The sequence below is a fragment of the Buceros rhinoceros genome, unplaced genomic scaffold (genome assembly GCF_000710305.1).
Source record: "Buceros rhinoceros silvestris isolate BGI_N320 unplaced genomic scaffold, ASM71030v1 scaffold2762, whole genome shotgun sequence".
In the NCBI taxonomy this organism is placed as follows: Eukaryota; Metazoa; Chordata; class Aves; order Bucerotiformes; family Bucerotidae; genus Buceros; species Buceros rhinoceros.
Genome location: NW_010398137.1, coordinates 53,684 through 68,212, shown reverse-complemented (window position 1 = coordinate 68,212; position 14,529 = coordinate 53,684). Strand labels below are relative to the sequence as shown.

General features: G+C 39.9%; 1 protein-coding gene across 1 annotated transcript in view; it reads right to left on the bottom strand.

Annotated features, from left to right (window-relative positions):
* Positions 1-14,529, bottom strand: part of LOC104488867 (FERM domain-containing protein 3) — a gene marked incomplete at both ends in the record, with an annotated part of 51,880 nt that overhangs the window by 21,897 nt on the left and 15,454 nt on the right. The window contains 3 exons of the mRNA XM_010130961.1: positions 395-518; positions 1,732-1,829; positions 13,662-13,740. Coding sequence (XP_010129263.1) covers positions 395-518; positions 1,732-1,829; positions 13,662-13,740 — 301 coding nt within the window. The remainder of the gene's footprint in view (positions 1-394; positions 519-1,731; positions 1,830-13,661; positions 13,741-14,529) is intronic.

Below are 14,529 nucleotides of genomic sequence, written 5' to 3'. Positions count from 1 at the left end.
TGGGAAAAATTTTAAAGTCGCTGATGTAATTCTCTGGGTGTTCGTCAGGATCATAATCACCAAGCTCAGCTAAACAGATCCGAAATACAAAACAGAAAAATTCAGTTGTAACTTCAGTTGATAAGGGAAAAAGTCGGGAAATAAAACAATGTCAGTAAATAACGTAACTCAAGACACTGCCATGACTAGTAAGAATCCAGCATCCTCAAGAAATGCTGCCTTGAAGAATTGATAGCTAACTGAAACAATGAAATCCTTACAACTGCCACTCCAATCAATGAGTTTCAAGGCAAGATCATGGTTTATTGAGCCCCCCATAAGTTAACATGCACTGTTTGGAAACGGATAAAAGTATTTCTTTGCTGTCTCTTTACCAAACAGCATTCTAAATTACCTGAATTCATTTTTATGCATTTCAGCTATTTTCTTCTCGAGCTTCTGTGACTGTTTGGGAAAAATTTTAAAGTCGCTGATGTAATTCTCTGGGTGTTCGTCAGGATCATAATCACCAAGCTCAGCTAAACAGATCCGAAATACAAAACAGAAAAATTCAGTTGTAACTTCAGTTGATAAGGGAAAAAGTCGGGAAATAAAACAATGTCAGTAAATAACGTAACTCAAGACACTGCCATGACTAGTAAGAATCCAGCATCCTCAAGAAATGCTGCCTTGAAGAATTGATAGCTAACTGAAACAATGAAATCCTTACAACTGCCACTCCAATCAATGAGTTTCAAGGCAAGATCATGGTTTATTGACTGCAGTGCTAATTAGCGACTGCTAAACTATTTTCTGTGGCAGAAACATGTTCTGCAAAACAGAGGCATAGGTAACGTCCTCCTTCTGAGTACTGCCATTCTGGTACCAGGCAGAACTAAACCAATACACTCCAGATTCTCACCTTTTTTACACCAATTTATCCTGGCTGATAAGGGCTGGTTCAATTCTGTTCTAGCAGAGAAACACAGGCCATTTAGGGCAGCCCACAGTATTTGATTCCTCTTCTAAAAGATGTGTTTCTTAGGTACCCAGACATGGCATTTGGTGTTTTAATTTTCTAAATAAGCCTCTTTCAACAAGGTCTAGGCTCGGTCTTGGTTTGGATATGCTGCTTTATACTGCATTAGGAGCTTCATTCATGTTAAGGCAGCATGAAGGGAGCTTCTACACGTACGGCGTCCCTAATCAGACATCTAGCTAACTATTTCTCTGAGAAATCTAACACATACACCTGAATTTGGCTCTAAGGAAATGATGAGGAGAGAGGGGGAGAATAAAAAAAAAATGGGGTGGGGAAGGAACCAAACCCAACCTTTCTTCTCTAATTACATCTACTGTTTCTGCCAGAGAGTCCGTCATCACACAGGTCCTCTCTAACGTAAGAAAGGGCATTGAATGACGCTTTTTCCTGCTGAGTTCAAATGGAATAGGCTACGTTTACATTCAGGATGCAGAACTTGATTTTGCTTTGTTTAAAACTGGAATTTAACATGAGTACTTTTGTTTAAATGTTAGGACAACCAACCTGTTGTTTTTAAATTTTTTTTTAAGTTCCAGTTTGGCTGAATTACTTAAAACACGTTACGGTGCGTGTCAATGCAGGGAAACAGCACAACTGAAAAAAAACCCCCATGTTATTCCTAGCCATATTCCCACAACATTTTTGAGTTTCTCTTTATACTGAACACACTTATGAGTTAAGATTTAAAAAAGCCAGCTACTTGTACTTACCTTGGACAATGCAGGCACCCAGGTAGGCAGCATCAGAAAAAGAACACAGCAAACGGCCATGGAAAATGTCCCTTTTTATTTGCAAATATAAGAGGTATCTGAAATAAAAGTATAAAAATTAGGAAACAACATGGCATCTTTCAGTAATGGATTTAACATATCAGCGTGAAACCAGCTGTGCCACTGTTCTGGATCTCTCTCTTGTTACCTTAAATGACAGGAAAACGAGGCAGAGAGTAACCACAGGAAAAACTAGATTTAAGACAAAGATTTTTCTCAGTACAATGAAATAATGATCTTGGAAGTCAAAACCCCACCAAGAGATAGCATGGAGAGTGCTTTATTTAAAATGTACAGCTGTTAACGATGCTTACTAGTAATGTGAAATAAATTACAGTAATGCAAGTTTGTTGGAGCACACCCCTCTCATTAAACACAGGTTTACACAAGGAAGTCTCTCCCTCTATTGCTGTAGACAAAATAGCACACTGACCACAGTGGAGAGGATTTATTTCCTTCTCTTTTTTTATTTTGTGGAGAATCCTAGATGAAGATGCTTTAACCAGATAAAGACAACTATCTAGAGAGTGCTATCAGATTCAGCGGATTCAGTGGCTTCTGCAGACCTTCAGGACATTCTGTGATGCTGCCAGTCCTCTCCAACCTTGTGCTACAGTGTAGCTGATAAAAATTTCCTTTACCATGAGCGCTGATGTCAGACATACTTTGCCCAAGATACTCAGCTCTGTGTGTACCAAGAAGCTTATCTGAAACTTACAGTACGTTCTAGATTCAAGCAAGACTGGGAGCATTATTTGAAGAGCAAGAGAAATTGTCCTCCTTTCCTTGGATTCTTACTAAATGCTAAGTAAATACGAGGCAGTTATCCCTGTTCTCATTGTGAACACATCCCTTCACTGCATTACAGTATTACAAGTTTCTACAGGAACCCTGCACTTAAAGGCCTTTTTTTTTTTTTTTTATTTTGCAACCCCTTTTTTCCCCGCTGTAATCAGTGTCCAGTAACAGCTCACTAATTCACTTCCATAATTTAGTATTGCTGCAGTTCCCAGAGAACTGCATCAGGGTGAACCGAAGGTCTCAGTGAGATGCAGTAAAAAATCTCAGTTTGCAATGACAGCCTACTGGAAAAGTGTATTGATGCAGATACCACACATAACTTTGGCAAACAAGCAGTCTCCATTCTAAAACTTTTGGTAAGTCTTTTCAGGGTGAAAAACTGGGTTGTGGTTCTCCAGGGTGGCCACTAGCCTGAGACCAAACTGAGTTTATCTTTTAAGAGGAGCCCAAAAAAAGCCATGTATGACAGAGCATCCCGAGATTTCACAGCACAGCTTGTTAGCTGAGCTGTAAGGTCACTGGTTCTCCAGCAACACTGCACATTGGTGGTTTACAATTTGAAAATTACTATGAGTTACAAAAGTAACTGGGCTTCTGGAAAGGCATATTAACCCACAGCTCCTGACCTACATTTGCAGACGTGAGGCTGGGATGAGAACTAAGAATCTGAAGTCTCAGGACTGTGCCAGGTCCGACTCTCCCACTGTACAGATGGAAGCAAATGCTATGAACAGTTACTTTTCTATGAATATTTCAGTATTACAAGAAGAAAAAATAGTTTTGCAGGAAATTTTTTCCCTTGTAACAAGATTAGGCACCAGTTCTGCCCACCTTGACCACAGATTACAAACCATCATCGTCTGAGCCCTGGGGGAATGGAAAATCTTCAAGAATTCCCTCAAAGCACCTATTCAAGAGTCCTGCAGCCACTCTCTTTCTCTCTCTCAAATGCTATGCAATAATTCACAAGCTACATTCCTGAAGTGAGATGGCAGGGAGTCGTATGTGTGTCCCAAATATATGGATATTTTATGAGAATAAACCTGAAAACACACATACATTAATTCAGCAGAATTCAAAATGAGTTTTTTTTAATATAGGGGGACAGCCTAAATACAACCGTGTGTGATGGGTCACTAAAATACTATATTGGCACTTAGGATTAAAGATGGCAGCAGCATCAACAAAACCCCCTCAGAATGAGGTCAAAAACTCATTTCTATACATTCCGCTAATATTCTATATAGATGAACATGGCAGTTTGAGTGTGCGTACTTGTGGCATTTCTAAGCAAATAGTTTGTTGATGACCAGGATCAAAGTTCCCCAGTGCTGTTATTGAATTTCTGCATCCATAATAGTCTCAGTTATCTGAGCTAATCTTAAAACAAAAAACACGCGGGTTTTTTTTTTTCCCCAGAAAGAAATCAAACAGGAATAAATATATGGTTTATATTAGTTTTTTGCTTAAGCCTGTTTGCAATATGAAACTACCAAAATTTGTCAGAAAATACCTCCCCAAAGTTAGGTTCATTACAATGAAAAAATAGTATATACTGTTTTGATCTAAGTTGTCAATATTTGCTTTTTTATCAATTACATGAAGGTCATAAAAATTATTATTATCCATCCTGTCCAGCTAAATCACTCCTAAATCAGAATTTTAAAGTTGCAGAAAATTTCCATTATAATTTTTCCTCAACTTCAGCAAAACGCATTTTTCATTGTCTTGTCTCTCTAACATAGCAGGAAATACTTCCTTTCTGTCACACATGGAAAAACGCAGATACGTGTTCAACTTTTGCTGAGAGGTTAACAGAAAATAAGTAAAAGTAAGCAGAGCATATATAACTAAAACAGCATATAAGACATAATTTTACGGAAAAGAACATTTGTGAGCTGATCTCTTCCTAGCGGTCATCCTGGGATGACAAAGCTGAACAAAAGCCATCATGTAGGCGAGCTTGTGTCTCGAAGTTCACAGATAGTTCACAGATGTTACTCATCTGTCTTTGGTTGAAAATATACAATCCCTAGCACTTGTTAGTCTGAGGAACAAGCTCTGGTTTTCCTTCCTTATATAAAAGGATGTCTGTTGTTGCAGTGTTTCATCGGCTGTTTGGGGGTGGGTGGGGTCTCTTAAATTGTTTTCTATTACACTAATATTTTTTTTAAATAAAAATACTCAAGTCTGTTTTTTTCTGTCACTAAGGTTCTGTGCTACTGAGTTGCTGCATGCATCTGACCACTGAAATCCTTAATCAAATAGTTCAAAATTGCATTTTCAAAGAATCATTTCACTTCTGAGGAAAAAAAAAAGAAAGAAAAAGATTAGAAAAAAAATTTAAAAAGAGAAACATGTCTAAGAGAGAAGACAATAGTCAAGAGGAGGAAACTGGCACAGAGCACAGTTCACAGTGGAGACTGGAGAAATTGTCAGCTGGGACCCAGGGGAGGCACTTGCACTGATAACAAAGGGCAGGGCAATACCCATGCAGAGCGCAATCAGAGAGTCAGGAGGTGTTTTCAGATACGACCCACATAGCAAGCTGGGATACTGTTAATCTTCCAAGCAAGAAGGGCAGTCTGGAACAAGACTAAGACACCAATTTGTTCTTTCAAATGAAGGAGATATATGCACTCTGGACTGAAAGCCAATGTTGCAAGCTTTGCCAAAGGTTGGCTCAACCTCGGACACTTCCTACAACCCTGACGAAGTAATTTATGTTCCAGGTCAGCAAAGACCTACGAATGCATACCTGACTCTGGACTTCAGGGAGGTTTATGCATGTACTTAAATTACACTACACTTACAGAAATAACTTGCAAAATCAGATCTGATTTGACTACCTCTAGCATCCTTCCACACAGCTGTTCCAAGCACCGGCACAACTTTATAGCCTGATTTACAGCCCTAAGTACTCAGCCTTACCAGCAAGCTAGTAAACGTATGCTTCAATGCTTGCACTCACAAATGTCTATCATTGGAAGAACCTCATTTCCATCTATTATCTGTTTGCAGTACAGATGACTCAACTTCAGGTTAGCCAAGCCCTCCCCACAACTGCAGATGAGGGGTCAGCAATATCTATTCTGGTTTTAAAGCAGGAGAAATCTGACCCCCAGAGACCACGTTGCTAACTGCTTAACAGTCAATTTATTCATCTATTTTAAGATGTTCAATGAGGCAAGAAAGTTTTCCCACTGCCAAACTCTGTGGTTTGTCCACATAGTGTATTTCTCTTGTGTTCAAGTCACTTCACTCCTTTTATTCCAGTAACAAGTATTTTGTCCAGTGTTGTCACAGCCTTTCCAACTGACAGAAATAGTCACCTCAAGAGATCCAGCAATGTTTCAAAAATTATCTCACTGTGGTGCCTGACTTTGACTGCTCTGCTCTTTCCCATGCTAATGTGCGGAGTAGCAGAGGGCAAATGAACATGCTTACAATATTCCTGGATTGGGTGCCCTCCTCTTCCCCAGCAGAATTAATGATTTTTTTTTTAACGTGTATTGCTCTGGACACTAACTTTGCATTCTGTCTTCTGCAGCAGGTATCACGGGGTACACTACAGGAGCACTAGTTTTGGGCCAAAGTCTGTGAATCTAACCTAAACATTAACTACTACATGCTCATATGTAACTAAGAGAACATCTTTTCTATGTTTTACAGTGCCATCTAGATAAAAATGCTGAGAATAAAAAAAAATTACATTCTCTAAAAATATATTGCTCGTCTACTTAGTAATATTTCAGAAGTATTTTGTTATCTTATAAATTAAAGAAATGCATCACTCTATTAGCTACCAATAAAACAGAATTAACAGATCTTGGAGTCATCACAAACAGGCCTCTGAAATCATCAACTCAGGTGGCAGCAGCAGCCAAAAAAGCTAATAAAACATTTGGTATCATCAGGAAAGATATTGTGAACAAGACAGAGGGGCATTTTGCCACTACTTAAAGCCTTGGTGTAATCACATCTTGAATGTCTTCCCTAGCTCCAGCCATGGCATCTTGAGTAGGACATAGTTGAGCTTGATATAGAGAAAAACTAAAATGAGTTCACAGCAGCATGGCTTAAACCCATCACAGCATTTGTAAAACAGATACACACGGCAATAAGCATCCCACAGTGACGTTAATACAGCAGTTGCCCTTTCAACCCACCTGATCGGTCACAAGCCAAATTCTAGCGGAGGAATTAGGAAATAGGGGCACAGCCATCATGATTTAAAAACACAACCATCAGTCAAACATAGGAAAAAAGACAAATCTATTTCTCTTGCAATATCTAACACTGAAAGTAGGTAGTTCCTAACTACCTTGTTAACTTACTCGAGAAATTACATGACTGTCTCTTGTTTCAACAGGACCATGTAGGAAAAACCACCCTCCTTGTTCTATGCCTTCCAGAAAGAAGTCCTAATGTTAAGAATTCAAAGACAAAAAGAAATAGCAGCTTTCCATAAGCCCATCCTGAACCTATGTGCTTCTTAGATTGCCAATATCATCAGCGAAGCTCTGGATCCATACTACTAAAACACCCCAAACACCAAAAGTCCAAAACTATTCCCTCAGAAAGAAACAGTTTATTTTCTGCCCTGGGGTGGAGGTCAGAAGGTCACTGGAATAACAGTGTAATATTCCAGTAATCTCAAATGTCTCATTTCTGTGGTCAGGATGATGTCTGCCACTTAGATCTAGCAATAAGAGGGCTTGTCCACCTGTTTTCAGAGCTGGCCAGTGCCTGCATTACAGAGCATGGTCTCGCCTTGGGAAAAGGGAGGACTGTCAAAAACCACCATGCCAACCAGCTGTTTGACAGTACTAGCTGCAGGGGGGGAAAACCTTTACTGCTACACAAGAACTCATTTCACTGATGAATGAAGAGGACAAAGGAGTAGTAGGAGACAAGCTCATTTATGGATATCGGGTACTTAAAAGCCCCACCACCACACAGGAATACACTCTCCTCTGCAAGCTTCCACAACTGAACTGCACCTTTCACCTCTGGATGTGAAAGGTCTCCTCCCACAGGCACAAGCTCCACCAAAAGAGCCAAGACTCTCCTGGAAAATTCATTTCCCCGCCCTGAATACTATCTGCAAGCCTGCCACCACTAAGCGTTCTTACTAACAACACTCATTCCTTTTTAAGACCTACACTATTCAATCTGATTGTGAGCCCAATGCCATCAAAACCATAAACTCACTTGCCAACTGCCAACATGGCCTTGAGAAAGCCGAAACAGACAAGTGGATTTCTGGAGGTGTCAAAACATAGCTACCACAGCATACCTCGAGAAAAGCAAAGGCAGGGTACCCAGAGAGACAGAAATATTCCTAAATAATGACTGGAACAGGGTTCAGGAGCACAGGCCCACATCTTACTGGCTCACCCTTGAAAGAACGAACATATTGCAAGAATTTTCAACTTGCAAAGAACTGTTTTGATATTCAAGCATTAACAACCAGCTGGAGCACTATCAGCCTCACCTGGCCTCCCACTTCTAGAGGGAAAAGCACTGGGCTCTTCCAACACAAGGCAGTATCAAGTACAGCTATTTGAGATAGGACTAGCCAAGCCCGGCATGCATGCAGCTGTACCGTTCTTCCTCGCCCTCGGGGCTCTTGGATTTGCCATGTCTACATAACCCAAGTCTTTGCCATTATATATGACCTCCCGTTAAACATGTATCTGCTTTTCTTGTATCAAAGTACTCACTGCAGTGCTTTATGACAGCCTAGTGATTGAAGCACTGCTTCTTGGATTAGGCAATATGGATTAGGAAAAAAGGGCATGATGAAAGCTAGTTGAAATCACCCAACTTTGGTTAATTCTGCCAGCTACTCACCCATGCCTTCTTCTAGGTCTCTTTCTTCTACAAATCATGGATTACTGCTGATACAGAATTATCTGTAGCATTTTAGATAATTCCTTCAAGAACTCATATGACTTTACATTATTCTCTCATTTTAATTATACATACACAGTATAATGTAGGGATTTGGAGATAAGAAGGCATGAGGCCTTGGGTTGCTTTATTACATAAGAAGGAACAAACACTGATTTATTTATTGACTAAACAAGAACACTGAAAAGAAATAACATAGTTAAAATCTGTGCCCAAGTATGACCAGTCTTTGGATACATCTGTTCACACCTCCTTGACAGTTTCCATTCTGATACATCATGTTTTCCTGTCTGTGGACTCTCGCAGGCCTTTGACCTATGATCAAAGAATAGTGAAGAAAACCATGGAGCAAAAAGTATCTTGGGCTTTCCAGAGACTGTAGTGGGATGCTATGTGTACTGCGGAATAAATGACCTCTGTAGTGCAACCTCCTTCACGGCAGCTATATATAGAAGCATAGAATGTTTTGGGTTGGAAGGGACATTTAAAGGTCATCTAGTCCAACTGCCCTGCAGTGAACAGGGACATCTGCAACTAGATCAGGTTGCTCAGAGCCACATCCAACGTGATCTGGAATGTCTCCAGAAATGGGCCATCTACCACCTCCGGGCAACCTATTCCACCCCCACTGTAAAAAATTTCTTCCTTACATCTAGTCTAAATCTACCTTCTTCTAGTTTAAAACCATTACACCTTGTCCTATCACAACAGGCCTTGTTAAAAAGACTGTCCACATCCTTTCCCAGGGGCTTCTGCTCTCCAGACTGAACAGCCCCAACTCTCTCAGCCTTTCTTCACAGAAGAGGCGTTCCAGCTCTCTGATCATTTTTGTGCCCCTCCTCTGGACCTGCTCCAAGGGGTTCGTGTCCTTCTCATGCTGAGGACTCCAGAGCTGCACATGGTACTCCAGGTGAGGTCTCACCAGAGCAGCAGGGGAGAATCACCAGCCCTGACCTGCTGGCCACGCTTCCTTTGATGCAGCCCAGGATTCAGTTGGCTTTCTAAGCTGGGAGAGCACCATGTCAGCTCATGTCCAGCTTTTCATTCACCAGTGTCCCCAAGTCCTTCTCTGCAGGGCTGCTCTCAGTCCCTTCAGCCCCCAGCTTGTATTGATAGGGGGGTGCAGGACCTTGCACTTGGACTTGTTGAACCTCATGAGGTTCACATGGGCCCACTGCTCCAGCTTGTCCAGGTCCTCTGGATGACATCATGTCCCTCAAGTAATGTATAATATATTTTATAATATTTTAGGTAATAATATAAAAATTTTTGCATGCCATGCCAGCAGAATAATCTTGACCATCACAGTGAACTCTGGAATATCCTTTATTCTATCCTATATCCATGCCCAGAGCTAACGAACTATCCTCCTCACCATGAAGCCTATCACACTCTCTGGGAAAAAAAAAAATTGAATACACCAAAAAAACATGAAAAAAACAAAAGAAAATTAGGAGAAAAGGAAGTTAACAGTAATACTGAAAATTTATATATTCAAGGTCTTTACCTGCATCCTGTGTAGCACCAGCCTCTGCTACAGGCTGCAGAGCAGATGCTGCTTTAACAAGAAAAGAAAACGAAATTATGTTCTACAGGCATGAACGGCAGGGAACAAGGGAGATTTGAGGACCTGCTTGTCACGTTGCCATTGCCTAATTAAACAGTAGTAGTTATTACTCTCATTAGGGATGCTCAGTAAAGCCAGTTAAATGCTGGTTTTTTTAAACTAAAATTCTTTGATCTGACTTCACATCACCTGTAAGTGCAGGACAATCAGATATAGGAAGCCACAGATGCACCACTCAGAAGAGACTGACATCCTCCACATACTACACATGAAGCAGAAGTCAAACCATTAGGGACGGCCACAGCATAGAGGAACATCACTCTCCTAATATGGTTGAGCACCTCCCTCTGTTTAAACAGTTACACGAACTGTTCAAAAATCTGTATTCACTGCTAGTATTGCAATTTCCTGAGCCTCCACTGCACCTGAAATAAATTGAGAGATCAAATCATTTGAGCAAAATAAGCTAAATCCTTGCAACCTTCTCCTAATAATTTTTTAAAAGGTATTGGGTAAACTGCCTGAATAGTTTAACTATTAAAAGTAAAAAGCGTGTCTTTAATCTTTCTCAAATATGTTTGAAACATGTGGCTTCACTGCCCCACTGAGGAAGAGTATAGCCAAAAATAAGGACACATCTTCTAAATCCATGTTGACCAAGTTAAGGAGATAAGAAGGTTAAGCACTGAAGTGACTGTTGTCAAGTTGGGTTTCACGCACTCTGTTACAACAGAAATGAGACCTCCATGGCCACTGAAGTTAACTTGTGAATTACAATCCCAACACCAGCTGACTCTGGAGAAAACAGTGATCAGATACCACACAGAAACTCCTTTCACAGCACAAGACAGTAATGTTGTCCTGAGACCACGGAATTTGTTATTTAGTGAGAATACCTCAAAGTCCCTTAACATCCAGAGGCACGCACTGATTTTACTTCAAAAGCACTGCTATGGAAGGAATCATTAATTAAAATGAGGGAGATAAAAGTAAGTGGCTGGAACGGTGCAACGTGACTGACAATATTCACAGGCGTCCTTAGCAGCGGAACAAAACGCAGTGACAGGCAAGCGCGTGGTTTGATCCTTTGCCCAGGGCACTCCTGGCCTCTGAACGCATGGTGTGCATGCATTTTCAAGCTCTTACAGGTTTTTTTCTGTAATATCACAGACAGAAGGGTAACTTCAGCTAGGTCATTCTCCATCTAAATTTCCAGAAAATAGTTCCACCTGTAAAATCACAGACTAACTAAGGATTACAGCTCAGCCCAGCCTACCAAAGTTAGGACAGAAATGAAGCAGCAGCGATCTGAGGTTGCAAATACTCAGTTTCCTCCTGCAAGTGATGTATAAACCCTGAATAGTATTTCTATCCATGTCATACTCTTTTCACAGAAATCTACCTATTTACCCTATACACACACTGCTCCATGCACTAAATAGATTATTGTTTTTACAGCAGATATTGCTATGGAAGAGCAGAAAAAAAAATCCAGCTCTTTTTAACATCTGTACATCTCTTTGATGTCTCTAAGGTACTTCATCAAAGATTTATTCCTATGAAGCTTTTAAAAGGACTGCATCACCAATAATCCACATGGGGGATTCAGACAGGGTTAATTAGTATTCTGAACCAAAGAACACTATGACAATGTGACGGGATACTGTATCTTTAATTTCATTATCTAAATGGGGACTACAGACACCCGTCAGATTCCTACCCAGTGGAAGAAGCAAGAAAGCAGCTCTGTGACATGCTTAGGCATGGAGATTAGCAGAAATGCAAAGCAGTATTTCTCTGACTCAGCTCACTGTATATAAGGCTATGATGTACAGATCACTTTTAAGTCAAACGGGGGCAATATTATTAATTTATTTTCAAATAATCTTTAGCAAATGTGATTGTCCAGTGAACAGAGCAGAGTTAAAAAAAATCTACCAAAAAGCCAACTATCCATCAATGTTCCATGACTGCCTTCTGTTACACTCTAACGGACCTTTTTCTTCTTGGATTTCACCAATCATTGCAATTCAACAAAAAAAAAAAAAGAAAAAACTCAAGGCAATTTCCAGCACAACCCTGAATCTGATAATTTGAAGAAACAAATTTTCAGAGGCAAGTTACATGCCTACACTTAACCTGCTCATTTCAGAAGAATTTCCAATACTTTGTTATTGTGTAAGACATCCGGGCAGAGAGAAAGAAAAGCTTCCCTAACAGCAACACTGGGAAACTATAAAGCTGATTAGACACAAAAAGGAGCCACATGCACAAGGAAGACATATGAAAAAATGGACATATGAAAGAAATTTCTTTCCCTTTTTAAGGTCTTAATAGTATTAGTTTTAACAAAAGACCATAAAACATTTTTTATATAGCAGCTTGACTTTAAAAAATAAATAGAAATGTTTCAGCAAACATATTGACAGCACATTACACTTCAGTATGCTAATTCTAGGTGCTCTGCATGTCAATAAAACTTCTCCCGGAGGGTATCTAAGTACTTAAAAAAAATAAATCAATTAATTAAGGCTCTTGAATGAGGAAGGTCTATACAAAGTTTATGCTCTGGCTGATAAAACGTTTATCCAAGGACAAACATTAACAAATAACGAAAATCCCTTGACTTCCGGGTTTATGACCTGTTTGCTCAGCTAAACAGTTTCAGTATTTCACCCAAGATGAACAGCTATAATATGAATTGTGTGTTCCAGCTGCTTCACACAAACCATGAACTTACCATCCAGCAGAATGCAAGCTGTTACTGAAACTTTCAGTATGAGAGCAGGGATAATGGTATCACTCCCAGTCATGAAGTGTTTCATCAGCATATGAATTTGCAGGGCTTGGGGAAAGCATCAAAGAACTCAAGACAACAAGTGCTCAGGTGCTCCATGCTTCCGCAGCATGCACCTATTAGTCATCAATGTGACCTGCTGACTAACAGCATGGTAAGACATACATACAGCCCTGCAGAGCTGGTGCAGAAGTCATTTTCCTACATTTTCCCCCCCAAAACACATTTCTTGAGAAACACCCAGAGCCACAGGGTATTCATGATGGCTACTACAAAGGACAAAACTCTATTCGTTAAGTATGCGCCTCTACAGGAGTTTGCTAAAGGTCTATCAGTACTTTAAAATACTATCTTCTTTGTGGCCCTAAATACGCACATAAAAAAATTCAGTGAGACTGTACATGTTCCTGTTAGTGCCATTACTGAATAAAACCTCAGAGACTTTCACACCAAAAAAGAAAAGCTAAGACACAAAGGACCTTGCTCAAGATCACAGTCCTTGACAGGGGAAGAGTCAGGATAATCCTTGCCCAGTCATTTAACCATTGCTTCTCCTTCTGAAAGTTCTTCACAACAACACTACTTCTCTGTATGTTATAGAAAAGTCCCCTTAAACTGCTTTTAAAAACCCAAAGCTATCACAATAGATAAAATAGCTATCAGTCGTGCAAATGTCTGTCTACTCAGTTCTTTAGCAGTAGTAAAAACCCTGCCCTACACACTGAATTATCTCATTTCAAACTTTTTAACCACATAGATTAAATACACAGACAAACAAAGAAAAAATACCTGGTGAGCTCTTCTTTAATCTTCAAGGGTTCGTGTGGGTAGAATTTCACTCTAAAGCACATGGTATATGGTGGATGAGCTGAAACGTTATAAAGAAAAAGCATGAGAACAGTAACAAACAAATATTGCCTTAGTCACTCTGAAGGTATGGCCTCCAAGGGTCTTACGAAGCAGCCTATGTCATGGTTAGTTCCACAGCATCAGACAGAAATTCACACAAAACCAGCAAGTATTATACATACATACGAAAAGAATAGAACATATGACAAAGAAGGTCAAAGGACATGCAAAATACAGCTAGCCCAGGCAAATCAGTTTATAAATGGGTTTGCACCTCACAATACATGATCCAAGAAGTACAGTAAGCAATTGCATCTTGTCACAATGAGACTCAAAGGTGTTATCCACATCTGTTATTCCTGATATTGATAATGCCTAGACTATGAAATGGAAGAAACCATTAATTAAATTTGGTATTGAAGCTAGGGATGACAGAACTGGGTTTGTTTCCGTATTTAATAAGACTACGATAAGAGCTTAAGGCCTGGTATTGATACCATAGCACAACAGGTTCACTTAAGAAAGAGAAAGGGTTAATGGGGGGGAAGGTGGGGGGTTTGGTTGAAACATGTGTCTAGGCATCACATAGTTCTATGTGATGTACAAAAGCAACAGAAAATAAAAATGCTCTGCATTTTTTATTATGGTTGTTATCCTCTGGAGAGTTCAACCGCTTCTGAAAATTAAGGAATATCTTCCTCTTTCAAGATCTCATGTTGCACTTTTTAAAGCATGGTCAGCCCCAACAAAATCTGCTCATTTCACACTTTTTACTTGTTTAACTACCTACTTGTTTAAGACACAAGCA